This window comes from Mesoplodon mirus (genome assembly GCF_964341445.2).
Source record: "Mesoplodon mirus genome assembly, chromosome: 18".
Classification (NCBI taxonomy): Eukaryota; Metazoa; Chordata; class Mammalia; order Artiodactyla; family Ziphiidae; genus Mesoplodon; species Mesoplodon mirus.
In genome coordinates this window covers 40,710,243-40,735,429 of record NC_138994.1, presented here as the reverse complement: position 1 = coordinate 40,735,429, position 25,187 = coordinate 40,710,243, and the positions used below count along the sequence as shown (strand labels likewise).

General features: G+C 41.3%; 1 protein-coding gene across 2 annotated transcripts; it reads left to right on the top strand.

The window, feature by feature from the left end:
* Positions 1–3,928: 3,928 nt before the first annotated feature.
* ZNF286A (zinc finger protein 286A) lies at positions 3,929–16,208 on the top strand. Of its 2 annotated transcripts, XM_082605522.1 has the most exons (7): positions 3,929–3,975; positions 4,268–4,478; positions 5,150–5,233; positions 5,530–5,618; positions 9,054–9,168; positions 10,219–10,311; positions 13,592–16,208. In XM_082605522.1, the coding sequence occupies exons 2-7, from the start codon at positions 4,442–4,444 to the stop codon at positions 14,821–14,823; spliced, it is 1,650 nt and encodes a 549-aa protein (XP_082461648.1). In that variant the 5' UTR covers positions 3,929–3,975; positions 4,268–4,441; the 3' UTR covers positions 14,824–16,208. The 2 variants fall into 2 exon arrangements, with proteins under 2 accessions (XP_082461648.1, XP_082461649.1); XM_082605523.1 differs by lacking the exon at positions 5,150–5,233.
* Positions 16,209–25,187: the final 8,979 nt, after the last annotated feature.

Genomic DNA, 25,187 nt, shown 5'->3' with positions numbered 1-25,187 from the left:
TCTACTTTTATTCTCATGGTACTTGTACCTAAGTTGTAAAACCCACACCTATGCTTCTTCTCTATCATTTATTAAGCTTGTGAATATGTACATCCCCTCTCTAATCAAGACAAGTAACTTACTCTCACTTTCCCATTTCTACTTCCCACCCTCCTCCCCACTGGTATCATTAAAATTTTAGTATCCCACTGTTACGTACATGTAGTTGGTGTCACCCTGTCTCTGCTCCTGATTATTAAGACGATAACAAACTCTTTACTAAATTATTCTTTTTTTTTTTTTTTTTTTTGCGGTACACTGTCCTCTCACTGTTGTGGCCTCTCCTGCTGCGGAGCACAGGCTCCGGACGCGCAGGCTCAGTGGCCATGGCTCACGGGCCCAGCCACTCCGCGGCATGTGGAATCTTCCCGGACCGGGGCATGAACCCGTGTCCCCTGCATCGGCAGGCAGACTCTCAACCACTGCGCCACCAGGGAAGCCCTTTACTAAATTATTCTTATCCTTACTTTCTTTGTATCTTGAAGCATCTCCCTCATTTTTTCCTCTTCTTGCTGAAATACTTCCTCCAAGAATATTTCCAAGGTCTTACATGTGTAAGAGTATCTTTATTTTACCTCATTTACATGATTCTTAAGTAAAATATCAAATTCTAGATTCAAAGTTTTATCTTTTACAATTTGAAGATATCATTACATTTTCTTGTTGCAGTCAGTGCTACTGACAAGTCAGATTTATTTAGTCAATTGTTACTCATTGAGGGGCCACAAAATGCCAGGCACTGCTTTTGACACTGGTTTTTGACCCAAGAACTAGACTCAGGCAACTGGAGGTTCCTCACGTCCTCTCTGTCCTTGGAATGTACATTCTGCCCACTGTTCCCACAGCAGGAAATGTTTCAGGGATGCAGCCTTGAGAGCAGTGTTGTTGAGAACATCTAGACTGAATACGTGATTGAACCCAGTTAAGGCCTCTGTGTAAACTTTTAAGACTCTGGTGGTTGGGTGCAGAGATCAACTCGTCTTGTGGCCGGCCCAAGACAAGGCTCGTATCTGAGTCCCCTTATTAATCCTGCCACGTACCAACCTGGATTGTGGTCTGCATCTTTCTTTGGTCTCTCCTTGCCCCCCATATACAGGGGCCAGTTTCGAATTTCACCCAGGAAACTCCTGAAGTTGCGAACCAACATTTATGGTGTTAGATTTTATTATAACGTGTAATGTCTTTTCTTATTTTTCCTGTTTGTCTTTCAATGAGCACTTTCCATCCAAGTTCTTTAACCTTTATTTCTCCATAATTTGTGGTTAGTTCTTAAAACATGCTCTCCTCTCTGTTTATTCTTTCTTCCCTTCTAGGACTCTCATTATGTGAATATCTAGTCAGTTTCTATATTGCTTAACATTCCTTTCACATTTTTCAAGTTTCTATCCCTTCCTGATATCTTATGGCAAAGTAGAGTTCCTTGATCCAAGAGTCCAGATTTCAAATTCACTCTTCAGTTTTACATATTCTGCTATTCAATAAAAAATTGAATACTATGACAAGTTCTTGCTTAATATTTCTTATGTCCTCCTTTAACTCTTTTAGGATAGCTTTTTAAAAATACATACATTCTAAATGGCCCACTAATTCTGCCTTATCTGTTATAGATCGTTCAAATTATTTTCTTTTATAGCAATAGAATGCTTCACATCTTATTTTTTCACTGTGAGTCCACATTCCCCAATCCCAGGATATAAGCTGGTAATGTAGGGACAAAGGGAACCAAAACCCTGGGGTATTTCCTATACCTCCTTCAACTCAACAGGAAGGGAACAAGCTGTGGCTGAATTATATGTATGTATGTGTATGTGGGGAGGGAAAAGGGGGCTTAGAGAAATTGAGTTATTTTCAAAGCAGAGAATCTATGATGTTAAAATTGGGGCAAGACCACTCCCCATTTACCTCCCTCTTCCTACCAGGTGATCTTATCCCACAAGGAACCTCATCATCCCACCTCTTTTTTGTAATAATCACCTGGCTCACCGTGTGTGTGTTCGTGCATGTATATGTGTGTGTGGGGGTGTTTGTGTGTATCAGGGTGGGAGAAAGGTGAATAAAAACCTTTGAGGTGGAGCTGCTTGTATCTTGTATTACTATCTACGCCTCTCCCAGACCAGCTCTAAGGTTACCCTGTGTGATGGTGAAAGAGTGGGCAAAGATATACCTGGGGCAATTTGGGAGTGAACAGAAAGGAGCACACAAAACAACAGAAAGCACCTCCCTGCAGTCCCCTTGGGGCATCTGGAGTTATCCATTGCTGCTACCATTCCCTACACACACACACACACACACACACACCCGTAGGACCAACTGTAGCCATCTGTCTCCCAGGAGGTCTCCGATCAGTTTTTCAATAGTTTCTCAATCCAACAACCTCCCTCCTTCCAGAGGCATCCAGGTTGGGTTTTGGACAAGGAGCTAGCCACTTACATTAGGATGCTGTGTTAGCTACCTTTTTCTGTGTAACAATATTACTACAGACTTAGTGGTTCAAAACAGCACACACTTATTATCTCACGGTATCTGTGGCTGAAGGTCCGGGCACAGCTGAGCTGGGTCCTCTGCAGCCAGCTGTCACGGTTTCAGCCAGGACTGGGTTCTCATATGAAGACTCTACGAGGGATGATCCACTTCCAAGCACCTGGGGGTTGTTGGCAGGGGTTAGGTCCCTGCTGGCTGACAGTTCCCTGTCATGTGGATTTCCCCAACATTACACTTGCTTCACCAATGCCAGCAAAGAGGATTACCCTAGCAAAACAAGCATTAGAATCATGTCACCTTTGTTATGTTTTATGGGTTAAAAGTGAGTCACAAGTCCTATCCACACTCAGTGGGGGGTGGATTACACACAGGTGTGAATACCAGGAGGCTCTGATGATGAGAACCACATTGGAAAATGAGAACTGGATAAGGGGGTGCCTTCTTGTAGGAACTAAAAATCATCTTTCCCAAAGTTTTTGAAAGCCATTGAAGGGTTAAGTAACATCTTATTCTTGCTTTAGAACGATCACGAGCCAGAACGTGTGGCAAATAGATTGGTGGGAAAGCAAACCTGACTTGGGGAAATCAGCTAAGAGACTGGTACTGTAATCCTAGTGAAATGTCGGTGTCTAGAACTAGGGTAATACTGGTGGGAAAAGAGAAAGATGGACAAACTGGAGAATACAATAAATAGGACTTCGTGATGAACAGATAGCAAGAGTTGAGGATATTCTGCTTCTGGCTTTTGCAAATGGGTTTGTGAGCAGTAATATTATTCACTAAGAAGAAGAGGGGCATTTAGACATTTTGAGTTTGGGTGTGTCCAGTAACAGAAGTAGAGACGAAACGTGCTCCCTTGAGAGAACACCTCCTTTGATAAATCTAATTTTTATGCTTGCAAATAACCTGTTGCTCAAATTTGTTGAAACTGGTTAAATCTTTTCAACTCCCCTATCTCACACGTGTGAATTTTCAGTATAACAAGTCGCCTACGGACGCATGCACATCGGTTTGCAAAGTACACCTTTCACATTGTTTGACGGCAAAGGATGAGTCTTGGGAGGACAAGACTATGGGGAAAGCCATATACTCTAAGATACCTTGCACTGGAGTGATTTGCGTGGGCAACTTCAGCAGCCTCAAGTGCAGAAACAGCACCGGACCGGCAACAACGCAGCTCTGCGGTTCACGGTCTCGCGTGTCCGCAGGATCCCGCACGACCTAAGCGACTACTACTCTCGCGAGAGGTAGGGAGACCGCAGCTCCTTGGATTCCCCAAACCGCGCTACGCGAGCTCCCACCTGCCGAGGAGCGGAGTCTGGCCACTCCCGCGGGCTTCTGGGAATCGTAGTTCCGGGGCCGGACGAGGCCCGCCAGCCTTGCTCTGTGCTATTGCGCATGCGCGGCCCCGCTGGCCAGAGAAGTTCGTAGCCTTTGTGAGGCCCGGTGTGGGAGGTGAGTTGTTGCTCAGGTGCGGCTCTCCTTGATCGGCCTCGGCGGTGCCCCCGGGACATTAGTCTGCGCCGAGTCGGGTGGAGTGCGCGCTGGAGAAAGGGACGTCGAGGGCAGGCACGAGCCCCATCCCCGAAGCCCCGGGGCGCGGGGTGGGCGGGGGGCTTGGTCTGCGCGGCGGCCGCTTGGCTGCGGCCCCGGCGCCTCTCCTCCGGCCGCGCGGCCCCCGCGCAGCTCCGAGCGGCAGCGCCAGGCGCGAGCGCCCAGCCTCAGGGATGTTGTCCCGGCTTTCCAGGTGCCAGCCTCGAGGGCCAAGTCGGCTCAGGACGGAGCGAAGCCTTTCGGAGGAGCCCCCCGAGGGGAGGCGGGAAGGAGGACCACGAGGCCTCGGGGCTTCCCGCTCCTCCGCGCGGAGAGGGCTGCGCTGGGGGGAGAGCTGAACCTTCGCGGCCGGGAGGAGGTGGTGACCATGGAGACAGATATGGCCGAAATGCCTGGGAAGAGCGGTGAGGGGGGCCGGTGTTGAACTTGTGCTGGGGGCCGGGCCGAATTCTTCCTTCTGAACGGGAGTCACTGCTGTCCGGCTCCTTTGTCTGGGGATGGAAGGGCTCTTTGGGTGAGAGTGGAGGGCTTGCTGTGGGATCCCAGCTGGGTGCACAGCGGACCCTCCAAAGACACCCCCAAAATGTGAGCGAAATGTCAGCTTCTGAGGCTTGAGCATAGTCTCATACTTTGTCTCACACCTTCTTCCTCCCGGGTGATTATACCATCCTAGCCTCATCAGTGGGTCTGACAGTTCAGCTGTTTTTGGTTGGCAAAAGTATTTTCCACTCCTGTACCTCCACTTTGGACAAAAACCCTTTGGTTTCAGTAGAGCAGATACTTTTGCTTAATAGAGGAGGCACCAGGCAGAGGAGTCAGTGACTGGCTTCCAGTTCTCCTAGAAGTTTGGTCTGTGACCTCTTATATCAGGATCCACACCCCGCCCCTACCTGTGCTTGTTGGATTTCTAGATTGTACCCCAGTCTCAACTAGTGATAATTATTTAGAGATGGGATCCAGCAAGCTACATTTGGACTAAGCTTGCAGGATGACTTTTCAGAACGGTTGAGCTTCTTTTTCCCATATTAATTTAATGTAGATTAAGCTCAGAGAAAAAACTTATTTTAATTTCCAGATCAGAGAGTGCCATCTTCCAGGACGTCGTTGTTTCGGGCTCCTTTCAGTTGCAGTGTTTGTAGGGACGACCAAGAGTACGGTGGTGGGAATTTTTTTTTTATATATTTATTTATGTATTTGGTTGCGCCGGGTCTTAGTTGCTGCAGGTGGCCTCCATAGTTGCGGTTCCAGGGCTCCTTAGTTGTGGCATGCGAACTCTTAGTTGTGGCATGCATGTGGCGTCTGGTTCCCTGACCAGGGATGAAACCAGGGCCCCCTGCATTGGGAGCACGGAGTCTTATCCACTGGGCCACCAGGGAAGTCCTGAGAATTTTAAGCTCATAAATCTGAGTCACAAGATAGATCTAGGCCCTATCATGACTGCTTTCTTGCCCTTAGCTCTGTCTTCCCAGGATTCTCCTTTTTCCCAAGAAAAGAGCACAGAAGGAGGAGAAGTGGCAGCTTTGCGCCTCACAGCCAGATCTCAGGTGAGTGAGTCTCTGCTGGTTATTGAAATTCCACCTTATTTCTCAGAGTGCAGACGCACTCCTTTCTTTTTGATGTGGAGTTTCTGTGTCCACTAGAGCTGAATTCTAATTCTAAGAGACAAGTCGAGTGACTAAAGGGCTCAGTGGAAAATGTTTTCTGCTTCTTCGTGGTATCTTGTCCGTCTAGTATTTATTATCACTCAGCAGGCATAGAAGGAGCATTGCCCTTCTTTAGCCCATTAGCTAATTTCTATGCTTGTTATTTGGGAAACGATTTTAAAAGACAATGTGGTGCATACCTCTTAAAATGTATGTTTCACTAGGGGAAACAACATACACATGACTGTTAAGTAGGAATTTAAGAAAACACCTGAAGTGCTGGAGTGAATTATGAACATAGTGAGTACTCAAATAGTTCAAAGGAATGCTGGAATAGGAAGCCTATAGAAGATTTAATTTAAAGAGTTAGAATCCAGCCCAGCAAGATGATGAATGCGGATGTATTTTAGAGGTGAACTGTTACCAAGTTATAACTCAGTTTCCAAACTCTCACTTCCCCAAGGGCAAATATTAAGAATTGCTGAATTTAAGTGGTAGTTGTATATGGGTGATTAGTGTGTTAGTCTCTCAACTTTTTGCATGTCTGAACATTTTTCTTAAACGAAGGTGAGTGGGAGAAGAGAGTTCTCCATGGTGTGTGTCATACCACAATGCAAAGATTCCTCCACTAGCCTCTCTTTTTGCTACTTTAATCCAAAGTGTGAAAGTGGACATTGCACATTGCTGCCGTTTGTCAACGTGATTTCTCAGGATCCTTGTATACTTGCTTGCCTCCATTGGTTTCTTGAATACCTTACGTGAATATTGAAGACTTTATTAGTCAAGAAGCTTTAAGCTGCACCTGATGAAAACTCGATTCAAACTGGCTTAAGCAAAAGAGGTATTTATTGACTATTATAAGTGAAAAATCCAGGTCTGGCTAAAATTGAGTTCAGGCAGTGACATTAGAATCTATTTTCTCCATTTCAGTGACCTTTTCTTTGCTTTCTGTGTGTTTTGCACTCAAGCAGGCTTTTCTTCTCGTGCAGGGTAGCCCCTAACAAATTTAGGCCTACATCTTCTCATGTTGAAGATCAGAGAAAAGGGGCATCTTCCCTTCTGGTCGTTCCAGAAGAAGGACTGAGGTTAGCTCTATAATGGGTATTAGGCCCATTGTTGGACCATTATTGGCAAATCTGAGTGTGGTGATCAGACTAGAAAATATACCTGTACATACACATACAAACACACATCCCACCCATGGGTCAGAGATGGAGCTGTACTACCTGAACTGCACGGACTAAAAGTGGCCAGGCATAGCAGCCAGAGGAAAGTCAGAGTACAGGTACCAGAAAAAGGGTGAATGCTTTATACATTTCAGCACATTAATATTAGGTTCAAGACTGCTTTTATAGCTTCAGAATGGATTAAACCTTTATGGAAATTTTTAAAACTGTCCTTTTTGCATTGCGTTGGATTTTGTTTGATGCTAATGCTGCAACTGTCTTTCTTATTAGAATTTGCCTGGGCTGTTTATCTTTTACTTATTAGACTTTTTTAATAATTAGAGTTTTAATACTTGCTCGTCGTAACCAGGTGAGCGGTACAGACATATATAAATATTAAAGTATATTACCCATCCTTACCTCCCCAAGTTCAGTCCACCACCTCTCCCTACTGAGGATAACAGTTTGGTGTATATTTTTCCATATGTTTTTGTTGAGCTTGAAGTACTGTAATCAAATATGTAGTATACTATATTTCCTTCCATCCCCCCCTCCATCCCCAACTTTGGGGTTTTGTCTGGATCTCTTTTCTGTAAAGAGGATGTGGCTATTTTAAGAAACCTTTTTATAAGAGAAATTAATTTATTCATATTATTATGATTACTTGTATGTTTCACATTTTTCCTGCTATGTGATTTTTATAATTCTGTTTACTATGCTTTGTTTCTTTTGTATTTTTTTCTGCCTTTTGTGCTGTAGTTTGCATTTTTGTTAATCTGATTTTTTTTTTTTTTCTTTTATGGTTTGGAAGTTAATTTCCACTGTCAGTTTAGCTATAGATATGCAGATTTTAGGATCAAAGTCATTTTTTCTCACAGTATCTTGTCTATTTAGTAGCTGCTTAATGATTTTTACATTTTATTTTCCAAGGATGATTCTTATATTTTTTAAGTCTCAGATTATTTCCATTTTGGGGAACTTTATTTTGAAATAATTTGAGACTTATAGAAATTTAGCAAGTGGTAGAAAGATTTCTCATATGCTCTCCTTTCAGATTCTCCAAAATTTAGCATTTCACCTCGCTTTTATTATTCTTTTTCCAAAATCAGGAAGTTAACATTGGTATAGTACTATAACCTACTGCTCTTATTCAGATTTCCCAGCTGTCTTATTTTTCTTGTTTTTCTTCCCCTTAATTTCTACTTTTATCCTGTAATTCCTTCTGTTTTCCCTAATTTGTTGTTGGGTTCTGTCTCTAACTTGATTTGTATGCTTTGTTCATTTAATTACATTAATTTTCTTTTAATGAAATTGAAGTGTTTCCTCTGAGTACAATTTTAGCCTTATGGCATTGATTTTTGCGTTTTATTTCATTATTATTTTGATATGTTTTTTCAGTTATCAGTTATTGCTCTTTCTTTTCTGTTTTGGAATTTATTAACATTTATTTTGTTACTTTTGCAAGTGCTTCATGAATATTTAAATAGAAGGTGTTTTCTATCCAGTTATAGCATTTGGTATATATTTATTTCAGTAACCTGGAATATTATTCCCATTCTCTATGTCTTTACTTAAAGAGACATGTTCAGTACTGGTATGTGTCTATCTCCATACAGTTTTTGTATTTTATGTCTTGTATAAATAATCCTATGGTGTTTACCCATAAACATTTATATGTGATATCTGTACCCTTAATTGGTTGCTGTCATTTTCCAATTTAATGCATCTTGCCTTGAATTGATTCCGTGCTTCACTGGATTTGATGCCAGTCTGTTCATTCCATGGCGAGGACTCACAAGGAGAATTATACAGACACATGCCTTTTTTTCCTCTGCCTATATTTTGTTTACTTCGCCAGACTACATTGTTGATTCATTGGTTCATGTTTTAACTCTTTGTTCCCCAGAAAAATTAGTCTGTCAGTGGAGAAACCGTGGTCTTGTTTCGTTTGGTTCTCATGTTGAATCTTGGACAGTGTGCCTGGCACATAATTGATACCCAGTGACTTTCCATGGAATGTCCAGGACACATGAGAATGCTTGTCATTTTTCACAGTGATTTCCCCCGTTGAATACATCTACGCATCTACTCCAGGGCCAACAGAAACTGGGGCATGAAAGGGAGGCTGTGGAGTGACAGATGGTGAACAAAAGTATGTTTTGTGTCTTAGGCATCAGTGACATTCAAGGATGTGGCCATGGACTTTACCCCAGAGGAGTGGGGGAGGCTGGATCCTGCACAGAGGGACGTGATGCTGGAGAACTACAGGAACCTGGTCTCGCTCTGTAAGGATGGGCTCCTGCCGTGACTCTGGCCCCTGCTTATGGGGACATCATTACCTTATTGACAATGAAGTAGCATAACAAAGCCAATAATTGTAAAGTATTGATCCCTTTGGGCCCAGAGAAAATCTGTTTCTGCCTAGGTTCTTGGTGAAATGTCTAGGCTTGTTTTGTATCTGGAGTCTTTGGATTCAAGTGACAGAAACCGAATTCACACCAGCTTAAAAGGGAATCAGATATATTGTCAGGAATTTCTTTTATTTACTTATTTTTTAATTACGTGGTATAGCTTGTCCTGATCTCCTTTTGTGGCACAGATGGCCATTGGCCGCTCTAGGGTTACATTATTCTTCCAGTTAGAGAGCTAAGGAAAAAAAGAAGGCTTCTATCCTGGGAGTTTCAGCAGATAGGGTCACATGTCCATCAGTGAAGCAGTAACTCGAGCCAGGGAGATACAGTATGCTCTGACCAGTTTGGATACTGTGTCCGCCTCTTGGTGGGGGGAGGTATGTGCATGTGTACATATGTACACACATGCATGTACACGTATGTGTTCGTATCAGTGGTGGAAGGAACTATGTTAGCTCCTCCCAAACCTCGTATAATAAATTCCCTAAGAAAGCAGGTTCTAGTAACTGAAGAAGGAAGAAAGGAAAAACATCAGAAGACAGATAGTCACAGAGTCACAGGCTTGTGGTGCTGCCACTGGGGTCCCACTTCACCCATCTCCTTCCCTGAGCTGAGGACTGGTCTGCAGTATCTCCCCAGAACTCCCACAGTAAACAAGACAAATTCTCTTCTTTTACAGGCTAAATATTTGTCTTTTCAAATGCGTGTAACTCCTTATGAGGCCCAGGCTCTTGCTGCACCTGTTTTAAGGTTCATTTGGAGGCCCCCCGCTCCCTTATTCCAAAACTTCCTATGATGTCCTGTCTTTTTTGTGGATCCAGGGGTTGGGACCATGCTCTGGAATAGAGCTTTGTGCCCATCACAAAGAGCTAAGTCCCTTTCTTTTTTTTCTTTCCTTTTTTTTTTTCCTTTTTTAATGAGCAGGGCTTCCAGTTTCCAAACCTGAGAACCACAATTTGGAGAATGGAAAAGAACCATTGATGCTTGAGAGAAAAGCCCCCAAAAGCAGCGGTTCAGGTGAGTCAGATAGACAGGAATCTTCGGAAAGAATAACCCCACAAGACAGTAAAGAAGTGGCGCTCTTCAGTGCTTAAGAAAGAATATAGAAGTGCCAACATGCTTTTATTTTTTAAATATCTTATTTTAAATTATATTGCATTTTGAATACATACAAAGTCAAGGAAATAAAATAACACTGAGATCAAACACATGCTCACATTTGCTTCATTTGCCTTTTTTCTTTTCCTTTTTTTGTAATGTAAAATAGATTAAAATATCATAACTGTACAGTTTTATGAATTTTCCCAAATTGAACACATTCATGTAGCTAGCATCCACATCAAGAAACAACCTTACTAATAAAAAAGAAAGAAAAAAAACACAAACAAAATATAATTAATATACTTTCCAGATAATTGGCTATTCTGATACTACACCAAAGTTGGGCAAATTGTAGTTTCTTAAAGGTTAGGTGCAAGGTGCATCTGAAACCATATCCATGAATTTTTCCTACTCTTAAAATCTATTGATCTTTTGGGAAATATTGGTTCACTGAGTTATGCATATCTTCCAAATATTGACACAATACATTATGCGATATTTTAAAAACCACAATTTTCAGTATCACCACTGACCTTACCAGAAAAGCCTTTAAGTATTAGGAAGCTATCAAGCTCTCAGTGGTAGATAAGTTTTCCAAAATTCTAATTTCTGCCCAAAAGCTCACATTTTATCAAATACTGTCAGTTGTTTTCCTTGAAGTGACAGGCTCGTTTTTTTTTTTCAGTTTTGAGGAAATATCTGCCAAATACCCAACATGGATAACATAGTTTGTCAATGATTCTTTCAAGTAAAAGTGATGGTCCATGAAAAAATAAATGGCCAGTTCAGCTCTCAAATAGTCTCATGAGTGGTTTTCCTCAAGGCAAGCATCATACTTTGATATGAGCAGACTTGCATTATGAATATTTCCTATTTCATCATCCAGAATATTAAGAAGGCATGTAGTCAAGGTTTAATAAATAAGATTAATTTATTAAGTTAATAATGATTCCTGTTGTTTCCTCAGAAATTTTTAAGTGAAACTGGCTTTTTTTTTTTTTTTAACTGAGACTATATGGTGGGGAAAAATACAACAACTACTAGTACATTTGGTGTCTTGTCCTGGTTTGTGCATAAGTTGTGGGCAGTTTTACCACCATCACTTTTTGCAACATCAATGCAAATGTCAAGACAATGAAAAAGGCAAATAAGATATAAGCATTATTCTGAAAATAGTTTTGAACCTACAGACTCCCAGGGGTCCTCAGACCACACTTTGAGGTCACAGCCTCTACCTACCTACGCTATCCTTATATCAATTTATGTTTTACTGATTTAACAAACACTTAATGTAGCACCGATGCTATGTCAGAGTTTTAAGTGTTTGATAAATACTTTCATTAAATGCTCCTTAAGGTAAGTGTTGTTTTTATTCCTCATGAGGTAGGTACCGTTATTGCTCCATCTTACAGATAAGGAAACTGAAGTAGAAATGTAAAATAACATGCCCCAGGTCACACAGCTAGTAAGTGGCAGAGCTGGGATTAAATTCATGCATTCTGATATCAGAGCCCATTGCTCTCAACCACTGTGCTCTTCCTAAATGTCCCCTCTCACCTTGGGGCTTCTGTACATGTCATTCCCTCTACCTGGAACACTCACCCCCGTTCTTCTCTGCCTGTTACCTGGAACACTCACCCCCGTGCTGCTGTACCTGTTACGTGGAACACTCACCTGAGCCCCAAACCCAATTCAGTTTCAGCTCAGTCATTTACCTCCTCAGGGAGGCCTCCCTTCATCCCCCTGGGTTCCCCATATCATCTTTCACAGCATCATTCGCCTTTTATTTCTTAGTACTTACTACAGGTGCATTTTTATATGTATTTGTAGATGTTAGACTAAATTTTCTCTCCCTTCATGTACATAGGGACTGTGTGTTTTTCCCCAGAGCCTAGTGTATGGTAAACATCCAATAGGTAATAGTTGAATAAATGGATAGAAGAGTACATAGATGAAGGAACAGAATTCACTTGGCTGTGTGGAATGAGGGGCAGATCTAACTTAACTGCCTTTTGAATGTTCAATCACTCACAGGACCATTTGTTGTAAAAACAAACTATCTTTAGTTCACTGACTGAAATACCACCTTTGTATTGTCCTTAATTCCTATATTTACTTGACTTCTGAAATTGCCCTTTTGTTTCATTGGTCTATTTACTTATTCTTTTGAACCAAACTCTATTTCAGCCTTATAGAGTAGTTTCATATTGAATATAAAAATTCTAATAGATTTATAGTAGATATATTCAGAGAGGTTGGCTTCCATCCTTGCCCTCTCTATTCTGGTGTTCTCTCTGTAAGCAGTCATTTTTATTAGTATTTCATTTATCTGTCCTTAGTTTTGGAAAATATAACCAAATATGTCTATATATTTGTATCTCCCCTTTTTTCCCCTACACAAAAAGTAGCAGACCATACACACTCCTTCACAGCTTGCTGGGTTTTTGAAGTTTAATGTATCCTGAAGATCACTTTGTAGCAATATGTAGAGATCATTCTCATATTATTTTAAGTTGCACATACTTCATTGTATGTGTACACCATAGTTTAATCAGTTCTTTATAGTATTAAAATATTACTGTATTTTAACATTTGAGATGTTACCAGTCTTTTGCTACCTCAATTAGTGTTGTAATGATTAGCCTTGTTCAGATATAATTTAATGTATCTGCCATTATATCTTAGGGAGATCACTGATTTTTTTAACAGGGACATATAATAAAAGAATTCTTAGGGAAGATTTTAAACTGGAAATGGAATGCATATTAGGATGTGAGTAGGGTTGGGTAACTGAAAACTTAGAAGTCATCACTGTGCCCTGCACTAAGGTGGTAACCGGCTGGAAATTTATGACAGCGCTTGATATTCTATAGAGGTTGTTCCTCCCCTATCCTGATCTGGGATGCTCATTTCCTGCTCATCTGGTGAAATGGTGCTTCATCTGCATCCCTCCTCCTGTCTTTCTGGTCACCTTTCCCCCATTCTGATTCCTGGGTAGGGTCTGCTGATTTTCTCTGCATCTACTGTGCATTTGTTTCCCTCCATTTGCTTCTCTTTGCAAGTCATCTTCTAAGAGTCAAATCCACTTATTCGTTGAAGCCATGCTCTTCACCTTCATTAACTCTTACCCGTTACAGACCTGCCTTTTTGTTGAACTCAGAAAACAAAGGAAATTTGCATTTCCAATTTGTTTCAGACTCAGAGACTAGACCCGGAAGCAAAGATTCAACTCCAGTGCAAGATTTTTCCAAAGAAGGATCATGCCAGGTTGCAGTCATAGACAGGCTGACAAGGAATGGTGTCTGTGACTCCAACTTGGAAACAACTCTCACATGTGAAAACCGGTTAGAGAATCAGCAAGGAAATCAGGAGAGATGCTTAAGAGATATGTTCACCCACATGAATTCACTCCCAGAAGAGAGAGCTCGTGAGCATGATGTTTACTGGAAAAACTTGAACCAGAAGTCAGTACTTCTCACTCAAGACAGAGTTCCCAAAGGATCCTGTGCCTTCCATACCCTTGAAAAAAGATTGAAACAGAAATCAACCTTAATGAAAAAGCAGAGGACCTACAAAGAGAAGAAACCTCATAAATGTAATGACTGTGGTGAGCTCTTCACTTACCATTCAGTGCTCATTCGACACCAGAGAGTCCATACCGGGGAAAAACCCTACAGCTGCACCGAGTGTGGGAAGTCTTTCAGCCACAGGGCCAATTTAACTAAACATCAGAGAACTCACACTAGAATTCTCTTCGAGTGCAGCGAATGCAAGAAGGCCTTCACAGAAAGCGCATCCCTTGCAATACATCAGAGGATTCACATTGGAGAGAGACCGTATGAGTGCAGTGAGTGTGGGAAAGGCTTTAATCGAAGCACACACCTCGTGCAGCACCAGCTGATCCACACAGGGGTGAAGCCTTATGAATGCAACGAGTGTGATAAAGCCTTCATTCATTCTTCAGCACTCATTAAACATCAAAGAACTCACACTGGAGAGAAACCCTATAAATGTCAGGAATGTGGGAAAGCCTTTAGCCACTGCTCATCCCTTACCAAACATCAGAGGGTTCATACCGGAGAAAAACCCTATGAATGTAGTGAATGTGGAAAAACCTTCAGTCAGAGCACACATCTTGTTCAGCATCAGAGAATTCACACTGGAGAGAAACCCTACGAGTGTAACGAATGTGGGAAAACCTTCAGCCGGAGCTCAAATTTCGCTAAACATCAAAGAATTCATATTGGGAAGAAACCATACAAATGTAACGAATGTGGAAAAGCCTTCATTCATTCATCAGCCCTTATTCAACACCAGAGAACTCATACTGGGGAGAAACCCTATAGGTGTAACGAATGTGGAAAAAGCTTTAAGTGCAGTTCATCCCTCATCAGGCATCAAAGGATTCACATGGAAGAGCAGCCCTGAAAAATGACTGAATGTGAAGAAATGTGAGTTGGTTTTATCGCTGTGTTAAATACCTGAGCAATTTGTGTGGAAGACGCATAAACTGCTGCCTGAGGACCAGTTCTGTGTGTATCTAACTCTACTTACATAATACATAGCTTTGAGGCATAAACAGAATGTTCCTTATATCCATTGATTTGATCATTCTGAATGCTTCCAGCCAGGAATCTCAAAGGTTGATCTCTAACCCACCCCCCTTCCCCCCCAATGCCCTTTTGTGGAAATTCAGAAAATCCTTGGGAGTGGGTAGCAATGCAATCAATGTGAAATCCAGTTCCCCCCTCTTTGTCACATCAAAGCCTGTTATAGCATCTCACTTTGTAAGGACATTCTTATCTGGTAGGTGAGGCAGAGGGCTCATATTCTTATCATTGGGAAGACACAGAGCTGTTCCTCTTTGAATCCAAAGTGGAGACCCAGATATACAGAGAATGTCATTTCTTTTACATTAACTATAAAAACTTAAAGGTTAAGAGCTGAAATGTGCTTTGGATTCCCTCCCAACCCCAAAGGCTACTATCTCATTTGATGAATATAAGAGGTCTAAATTATGCTCACATGGGTTATGCTGAGATTTAGATTATTTTTATCCCCCTGCTGGGTACATCTTCACTTTACACTTCCTTGGAAGTTATCCTGAGGTAGAGAAAGAGTCAGAACCTTAACTGTAGTTTTTGATCAAGTCCCTCTTTTCTTATCCTTGGCACTGAATGAATCCTTGGTTTTCTGTAATCACAGTATTAGGGAGATTTCATCTCTTTACCTTATTCTGCTCTCTGTAAGGTATGTTTTGTCACTTGGAGAGAAAGCCGCTGGGATGTGCAGAGTGAAAAGTTGATGGGTTCCATATAGGGTCTTGGACAAAAAGAAGAACTGAAGCAGCTTTGAGGCACAAACGCTGTGTCACATACGGAAGAGAGTCACAGGACAGTGACTTCAAGAGGACAAGCGGCTTCTCCCCCTACCCCACACCCCAGGAAGTAGTTGCCGTTTCTCAGGCCTCCCGTTTACCCACAGTTTTTTGTTGTCCTCCTGTATGTCGGTTGGTCTTTGCTGTATCCCAGGGCTCCAAGGAAGGTAGAAAAGGCTTGAAGCCATAGTGATCAATTGACATAAGTTACATGGGTGACCAAAGAACCATGTGATGGGATTGGAAACACAAAAGCAAAAGTTCAAATAAATATTTAGCAAAACACTATACAAATGTCAGTTTTTATTGTTGCTCTGTTATACGGTGTGAAAAGAAGATTATAGAAAAGATAGAGAGGGAAAGATTAGTTACAGGTTTCTTCTTTCTCCTCTCCTAAATCCTATCCTTGGACCTTCAGCAATCAGCCCACACTCTTCCCCCTACACATTATCCCTGTTACTTCTTATAATTCTTATAGTTTCCTCTGTAGACCTTAGTTCTATTACTGAGGAAAAGAAGAGGAATAGAGTTTAAAGAAGTAGTAAAAGAGATCAAGGTCAAGTCTAATCCAGCAACGATGGAAATCAAAACAGTAGGAAATGGGATAGGAAGGACTGGGAAGAAAGAGGCTTTGAAAAGAATTCTTAAAAAACAAGAATACATTGAAAGGGGCCAAGGTCTGAGAGGTGAGGGTCGGAGAATGGCTGACACAGGACAAAATAAACAGAGCTCAGCCCTCTCATCACCTCGATATTCAGATTAACGGTCTGAGGTGGAAGTTGACAAGCTATGGCCTGGACCCACTACCTAGTTCTGCAAATAATGTTTAATTGGAACTGGGCTTCACTCATCGTTTACATGTGTTTGGCTGTTTTTGTGCTAAAACAGCAGAGTTGAGTAGTTAGAGCAGAGATTACATGTCCCGGAAAATATTTGCTGTTTCTCGACAGGCCAAATGCTTGAGTGAGAAGAAATTCATCTGGGAGCCAATATTTGGCTAACCCAAAATCAATGGGTTTGAATTCTGCCACCTCCACTTGGCAATTATGTGACTTTGGAAAGCTACTTACTGTTTCTGAGCCCCAGTTTGCTTATCTGTAAAATGGGGACAGATCAACCCTCTCTCAAGGCTGTTGTGAGGAAAAGACAATGAATGTAGAGAACCTGGCACATAGTTGTATTGAGAGACCTCCTCCACCTCTCCCTCGCTTTCTCTCTGTCATTAGTTTCCAGGAGCCCTCACATACGCTAAAATCCACAGATGCTCAAGTCCCTTGTATAAAATGGTGTAGTACAGTCGGCCCTCCATATCTGTGGCTTTTGCATCCTCAGATTCAACCAACAATGGATGGAAATTTGGATCCACTGTTGGTTGAATCTGCTGATGCAAAACCCTCGAATACGGAGGGCCGACAGTATTTATTGAAGAAATCCCCATAAGTGGACCTGAGCAGTTCAAACCCATGCTGTTGGAGGATCCACTGTTACATATATCTTAATGAAGTGGTGAGTCTGTTTTAGGCTACCTGTAACAAAATGTCATTGACTAAGTGGCTTATTTATAAACAACCTTCTCACAGTTCCAGAGACTGGGAAGTCCAGGATCAAGGCCCTGGCAGCTTCAGTGTCTGGTGAGGCCCCCTCCCCAGTTCTCAGATGGCTATCTTTTCACTGTGTCCTACCATGGTGGAAGGGCAGAGGAGCCCTCTGGGGCCTCTTTCATGAGGGTGCTAATCCCATTCATGGGGGCTCTACCCTTATGACCTCATCCCTTCCCAAAGGTCCTGCCTCCAAATACCACCACTTCGGGGATTGGGGTTCCACAGGAATTTGGGGGGGACACAAAACATTCGGTCTATAGCAAGTGACTAAGCATCAATCAGAAATGACTTAAGAATGAGTGAGTCTTCCACACCTTTACTTACTGATCTAGAGCTGACCATCCTGCTGCCTGGCGTATCATAGAGAAGGGCTTCACTTCTTTCTGCTCTTGCTTCCATCTGGTGCGGCTCCCTGCACCGCCTCCTGGAGACCTCGTGGAATCTGCCTTTTTTCCTTCTAATTATCACTTAACCAGGAGCCACACCATGGTTCCAGAGACTCAAGTATTATTGTCGTTTAGTTAGTGTCAAAGGACTTACTCTAAGCTAGTTTTACTGAGAGCTCTGGCCCTTTGCGTTTCAGTATTTGTTCCTTTTATGCTTGGAGTTCGATCAGTTCTGACTGTGTATTTGTGCTCCCACAGGAATCTTGGAAGTTTTAGTGTTCTGCTTTTCAAATGTTTTTGGTTACGTGTAAACAAAATTTGATTGTTATTATTGGCCCACTGTCAATAAAGATGTCATTTATATATTTGTTGTCAGAAACTTCTATAAATTGCTTTTAAATTATCACTTAAGCATGTTTTAAGAGGCAAAAAAAAACCCCAACTATAAAATATCTCCACATCATTCAGGAAACTGATCGCATTTCTAATTGTTCATCTGGGCTTCACAACCTCTGTAGACATGAGCTGGGGGATCACAACCCATGTATCTGTGAGAAGGTGAAAGAGCCAAGGAAGGTCGTTCCTACCAAATGATGCTTGAAGTCCTCAGGCCAAGCACACCCCTCGCTTAGGCGTATTGGGGAGACAAGGGAGGGAAGAACTTCATGTGAAAGGTACAGTTAATGGGCTTCCCTGGTGGCGCAGTGGTTGAGAGTCTGCCTGCCAATGCAGGGGACACAGGTTCGTGCCCCAGTCCAGGAAGATCCCACATGCCGCGGAGCAGCTGAGTCCGTGAGCCATGGCCGCTGAGCCTGCGCGTCCAGAGCCTGTGCTCCGCAACGGGAGAGGCCACAACAGTGAGAGGCCCACGTACCACACACACACACACAAAAGTACAGTTAAAACTAGGCCAAATATGCTAAAAAACTGATTTAAGGTAAACTTTGAATTACTTTTGGCTTCATCACCCAAAAGTATAAAAACGATAGTCTAAGAATATGTTATTCAAATTAGTTGGCAATTAATTAGTTCAATTACCTATTTAACGCTCTCATAATTTTTTATTTTATTAAATGAGTTCTCACTTTTTAAAAGTTATTACAACAGGACTCTAGTTGGAAGTTCTTTGTCCCTTTCTCCCTTTCCTTACCTAATTCTTCTTTTTGAGGTCCCACCTGGGCTGTCCCTCACCATAGGTTTAATTGACAAGGGGGAAGGGTATTCCCCTGTGGTAATGTATAAAATGTGGCTTTTGTGGATTACCTTGTAGTTCCAAATAATGCCCTCAAAAAATGAGATTTTTTTTCCTGCATTGTTGTTCTTTACATTTTTCACAGTGTAACCTGTTATTTTTGAACTGTGTTTGTCCATAAACCAGATAATCTGTCCCTAGATTGAGTTTACTATACATAAAATGTGCACAGAGATAGAGGTAAACAGTCTTTGGTCCAGCAGTGCCTGCGTCTCTGGTATCACCCGTTAGAGTCTCCAGATACATGAACTTTTTGAACAACTCAACAGAGTTGAAGAGCTTGGCTTTTTATTTCCAGAGATCTTATTTCAGAGGACTTCATATGCACATAAGCATCAATATCAAAGATCTTTCATGCCCCCCAAAAGAAAAGGACAGATTTGGGTGAATTCTAGCTCCTTTATTAGTTTCTAAGTCCTTAGTTCCATCTCCTTTTACATTTAGAGCCACGGATGTGTAACTGCTCAGTTCCAGTCCCATTCCATCACCTGTGAGAGATATACTTGGAAATGGGGGAGGGAAATCTTCTGATGTTTACCTGATTAGGTGGTGGTGGAGAATTTGGCCATATCTATTCCCAGATATTCTAAAGTAGGAGGAATCCTAAGAAGGCATAGACACATGAGAGAAAGGAGGTGGCGTGTGATAATCCCCCTGCCCCACACAGTGAGATCAGAGAAAGATCTCCCAGACTTTCTCCATCACTTAACTAGATTGTAAAGTTAGCAAACCATTGTTTTTTAGTGATGTGTAAATTTGAACATCTGCAATCACCATGACCAAGCTATTTTATTTTTATTTTATTTATTTTACTTTATTTTATTTTATTTTATTTTTAGGTAAGCTATACTTACCTAAAATGTCTATTCATATATACCAAGAGAAACCATCAAGAATGTTCATAGTTGCTTTATTGCTAATAACCCCAAACTGGAAACAAACCAAATGTCCATCAACAGCAAAATTGATAAACGTGAGGTAGTCATTCAAAGAACACACAGAGCAGCGAAACGGAAAGAATCTCTCCATGAAACCACACAGATTAATGTCACCAATATAATGCTGAGCAAAAGAAGCCAGACACAGGATAATTCGTACTGTATGGTTCTAAGTACACACATTTATAACACAGGTGACGCTAACGTGTGGTGTTAAAAACTAGATGATCGTTAGCTTTGGCAGGATAGAATGGGTAGTGATTGGGGAGGTCGAGGAGAGGGGCCTCTGAGTTGGTAGTTTTATTCTATTTCATTGTCTTAAACTGTGTTGTAGTTACAAGGGTGTCTTTGCTTCATGATAAATCATTGAGTCGTAGAGTTATGATTTCTGTGCTTACTGGTGTGTATGTTGTAAATACTTCACTAATGCATTTGAATCCATTTTTGTAATAAGGACAAATAACATAAAGTATAATAAGACTTTGCAATCTTATTTTCATTTCATGAAAAATGGTCACCAGAAGGACTCCAAGCTTAAGTGTTGCAACTATAGAGCTTAAGTTTATATATACATATATAAATAAATACATATAAAAAATATATAAATATATATATATTTAAAGATCCACAACTGTTTGATTTAATGTCATTTGAGTGTAGAAAATCACAATTATACTTACAGTTTGCTAAATCTATAATCTTTTAGCTGAAAGTTAGCTGGTTAGCCACACCCATCAATGAAACTGCTTTCACAGAAGAATCCAACCTATGACAATTGATAGGAACTTTAGAAGTCACTTTTTTTTTAATTTTTAAAAATTGAAGTATAGATGATTTACAACGTTGTATTAATTTCTGCTGTACAGCCAAGTGATTCAGTTATACATATATATATATTCTTTTTCATATTCTTTCCATTATGGTTTATCACAGGATATTGAATATAGTTCCCTGTGCTGTACAGGAGCACCTTGTTGTTGATCCATTCTTTTTTTTTTTTTTTTTTTTTTATCCCAAAGGGTAATATATTTTTTTTGTTTTGTTTTGTTTTGTTTTGTTTACAAATTTAATCAGTTATACATATACATATGTTCCCATATCCCCTCCCTTTTGTGTCTCCCTCCCACCCTCCCTATCCCACCCCTCCAGGCGGTCACAAAGCACCGAGCTGATCTCCCTGTTCTCTGCGGCTGCTTCCCACTATCTATCTACCTTACGTTTGGTAGTGTATATATGTCCATGCCTCTCCTTCGCTTTGTCACAGCTTACCCTTCCCCCTCCCCATATCCTCAAGTCCATTCTCAAGTAGGTCTGTGTCTTTATTCCCGTTTTACCCCTAGGTTCTTCATGACATCTTTTTTTAAAATTCCATATATATGTGTTAGCATACGGTATTTGTCTTTCTCTTTCTGACTTACTTCACTCTGTATGACAGACTCTAGGTCTATCCACCTCATTACAAATAGCTCAGTTTCGTTTCTTTTTATGGCTGAGTAATATTCCATTGTATATATGTGTCACATCTTCTTTATCCATTCATCCGATGATGGACACTTAGGTTGTTTCCATCTCCGGGCTATTGTGAATAGAGCTGCAATGAACATTTTGGTACATGTCTCTTTTTGAATTATGGTTTTCTCAGGGTATATGCCTAGTAGTGGGATTGCTGGGTCATATGGTAGTTCTATTTTTAGTTTTTTAAGGAACCTCCATACTGTTCTCCATAGTGGCTGTACCAATTCACATTCCCACCAGCAGTGCAAGAGGGTTCCCTTTTCTCCACACCCTCTCCAGCATTTATTGTTTCTAGATTTCTTGATGATGGCCATTCTGACTGGTGTGAGATGATATCTCATTGTAGTTTTGATTTGCATTTCTCTACTGATTAATGATGTTGAGCATTCTTTCATGTGTTTGTTGGCAGTCTGTATATCTTCTTTGGAGAAATGCCTATTTAAGTCTTCTGCCCATTTTTGGATTGGGTTGTTTGTTTTTTTGCTATTGAGCTGCATGAGCTGCTTATAAATTTTGGAGATTAATCCTTTGTCAGTTGCTTCATTTGCAAATATTTTCTCCCATTCTGAGGGTTGTCTTTTGGTCTTGTTCATGGTTTCCTTTGCTGTGCAAAAGCTTTTAAGTTTCATTAGGTTCCATGTGTTTATTTTTGTTTTTATTTCCATTTCTCTAGGAGATGGGTCAAAAAGGATCTTGCTGTGATTTATGTCATAGAGTGTTCTGCCTATGTTTTCCTCTAAGAGTTTGATAGTCTCTGGCCTTACATTTAGGTCTTTAATCCATTTTGAGCTTATTTTTGTGTATGGTGTTAGGGAGTGATCTAATCTCATACTTTTACATGTCCCTGTCCAGTTTTCCCAGCACCACTTATTGAAGAGACTGTCCTTTCTCCACTGTACATTCCTGCCTCCTTTATCAAAGATAAGGTGACCATATGTGTGTGGGTTTATCTCTGAGATTTCTATCCTGTTCCATTGATCTATCTTTCTGTTTTTGTGCCAGTACCATACTGTCTTGATTACTGTAGCTTTGTAGTATAGTCTGAAGTCAGGGAGCCTGATTCCTCCAGCTCCATTTTTCGTTCTCAAGATTGCTTTGGCTATTCGGGGTCTTTTGTGTTTCCATACAAATTGTGCAATTTTTTGTTCTAGTTCTGTGAAAAAATGCCAGTGGTAGTTTGATAGGGATTGCATTGAATCTGTAGATTGCTTTGGGTAGTAGAGTCATTTTCACAATGTTGATTCTTCCAATCCAAGAACATGGTACATCTCTCCATCTATTTGTATCATCTTTAATTTCTTTCATCAGTCTTATAATTTTCTGCATACAGGTCTTTTGTCTCCGTAGGTAGGTTTATTCCTAGATATTTTATTCTTTTTTGTTGCAATGGTAAATGGGAGTGTTTCCTTGATTTCACTTTCAGATTTTTCATCATTAGTATGTAGGAATGCCAGAGATTTCTGTGCATTAATTTTGTATCCTGCTACTTTACCAAATTCATTGATTAGCTCTAGTAGTTTTCTGGTAACATCTTTAGGATTCTCTATGTATAGTATCATGTCATCTGCAAACAGTGACAGCTTTACTTCTTCTTTTCCGATTTGGATTCCTTTTATTTCCTTTTCTTCTCTGATTGCTGTGGCTAGAACTTCCAAAACTATGTTGAATAAGGGTGGTGAGAGTGGGCAACCTTGTCTTGTTCCTGATCTTAGTGGAAATGGTTTCAGTTTTTCACCATTGAGGATGATGCTGGCTGAGGGTTTGTCATATATGGCCTTTATTATGTTGAGGAAAGTTCCCTCTATGCCTACTTTCTGGAGGGTTTTTATCATAAATGGGTGTTGAATTTTGTCAAAAGCTTTCTCTGCATCTATTGAGATTATCATATGGTTTTTCTCCTGATTGTCTATAAAACATGAGATTTCTTAGAATGCAGGCCATCAAACTCTCATTTCAGGTTTTTCCTTCATTACTTCCTGTGATCCTGGTATCAGAAAAGATTTCTATGTCTCAGTATTTCACAGACAGAGGGAATAACATGACTGTCTTAGTCACCACTGTGCCCATCAAGACCAGGCACATGATTCCCAGGATCTGGGCAATGACCCTTCCAGAGGTAATGGGAAATTTGCTATCAGCCAGAAAGCCATGGATCCTCTCCTGGGGAGGCCTGGCTACTGTATCAAAGGAGACCTGCTCTGGGAATTGTGGGAGCTGGGTACACAGTCTCTGCGAAGCTGTTTCCACATCTGATGCTTGAAACCCACAGGCAGTAAACAAGGGAAGATCACGAACAGGCTGTGAGCCTGTGAGCAGGAGCTGGAACTTCATAAGGACAGAATGAAACCTGTGTCTGTTCTTGCTGCCTCTGACCTTGTGACCAGGGTGTCCTGCAGAAGCCAGGACCCTACATCACAGAGCTAAACACATATGTGTAACCCAGGAGTCAGAGAAACTGAGGGAAAAATCCAGGGGAAGGCAGAGCAGCTGAAGGTCCAGCTGCTGCTTATCTGTCTTAAACTGGATTTTTGTGTGTGTGTTTATCCTGCTTGGCATTTTCTTAGCCCCTTGAATTTGCAGATTTATGTCTTCTGCCAAATTTGGGGACATTTTGAGTATTATGATATTCTGGATTTTTATTTAAGTGTTGTGTTTCAGCAGGCCTCCTCTGACACCACTCTGGTGGGCTAAGGAAGGTCACCACCACCTGGTTATTGTTTGGTGGAGATGGAAGTCTAAGGGACTCAGTCTCTATTAACAGCCCTGGGGAGAGGAATTTCTTGCTAGGCCACCCCCACCGGGCCATCACCCCCGACAGCACCTTGTCTTGAGGGGAGAGCCATGCTATTACTGCTTCCAAATGGTGCCACTGACATTGTGTGTGGGGAGGTTCAGTACGACCAAGTGTGAATGAAAATCTCAGCTCCCCATCCCCTCTCTGACACCACCCCCTGTAGGGACAGAGGGGCACCTCATTACAGTCAGGGTAGGAAGGAAGCCTAGGCTCCCCACTCAGCCTTTGCTGATGGGCTTGAGGTGGGACCACAGTTTTTTTTCAATAGTGTTTGACTGGAGTGGAGTGGGGTTTTTTTCTCAAAAGTTTTCTGTTATGTTAGGCTTCCCTTTCTTGGTCTCTGGCTGGAAAGAGCAGGCTTTATTGGGGGCTTTAAAAAAAATCTGCACCCATTGGCATTGTAGGTTGTCAACTTACCCAGGCCAGCATATAGGAAGCAAAAAGAAAACCTAGGCAAAAAGAAAACCTAGGAAAATCACCACTGTGTCTTTCTTCAGGTGGCAATGTCCTTAGTGGGACTGTCCAACTTTGAGTCTTATATTTGTTTTATAGACAATTTTGAGGGTTTTTAGCTGTACTTAGTGGGAAGTATAGGGAGAAGTGTGTCAACCCCACCTCATCCCACTACTGGTTCACTGGTTCACCTTCATTTATGAAAAATATTTTGATGGGTATAAATTTCTGGGCTGACAGTTTTTTCCCCCAGTACTTTAAAGGTGTTGTTTCACTGTGTTCTGGCTTGCTTTTTTGTGTGTTTTTGCTTTTGTTTTCTGATGAGAAGTACTTATCTTTGTTCTCTAGTACGTACAGATCTTTGTTTCTCCAGCTGTTTTTTAAATCTTTTTTTTTTTGAAGTATAGTTGATTTACAATGTTGTTGTAGTTTCTGGTGTACAGCGAAGTGATTCAGTTATACATATATATACACAG

Coding starts and splice junctions, on each gene's coding strand:
- ZNF286A (XM_082605522.1), top strand. CDS start 4,442: ATGGAGACAGATATGGCCGAAATGCCTGGGAAGAGCG. Junction 5,619..9,053: donor GCCTCACAGCCAGATCTCAG/GTGAGTGAGTCT, acceptor TTTGTGTCTTAG/GCATCAGTGACATTCAAGGA. Junction 10,312..13,591: donor CCCCAAAAGCAGCGGTTCAG/GTGAGTCAGATA, acceptor AATTTGTTTCAG/ACTCAGAGACTAGACCCGGA.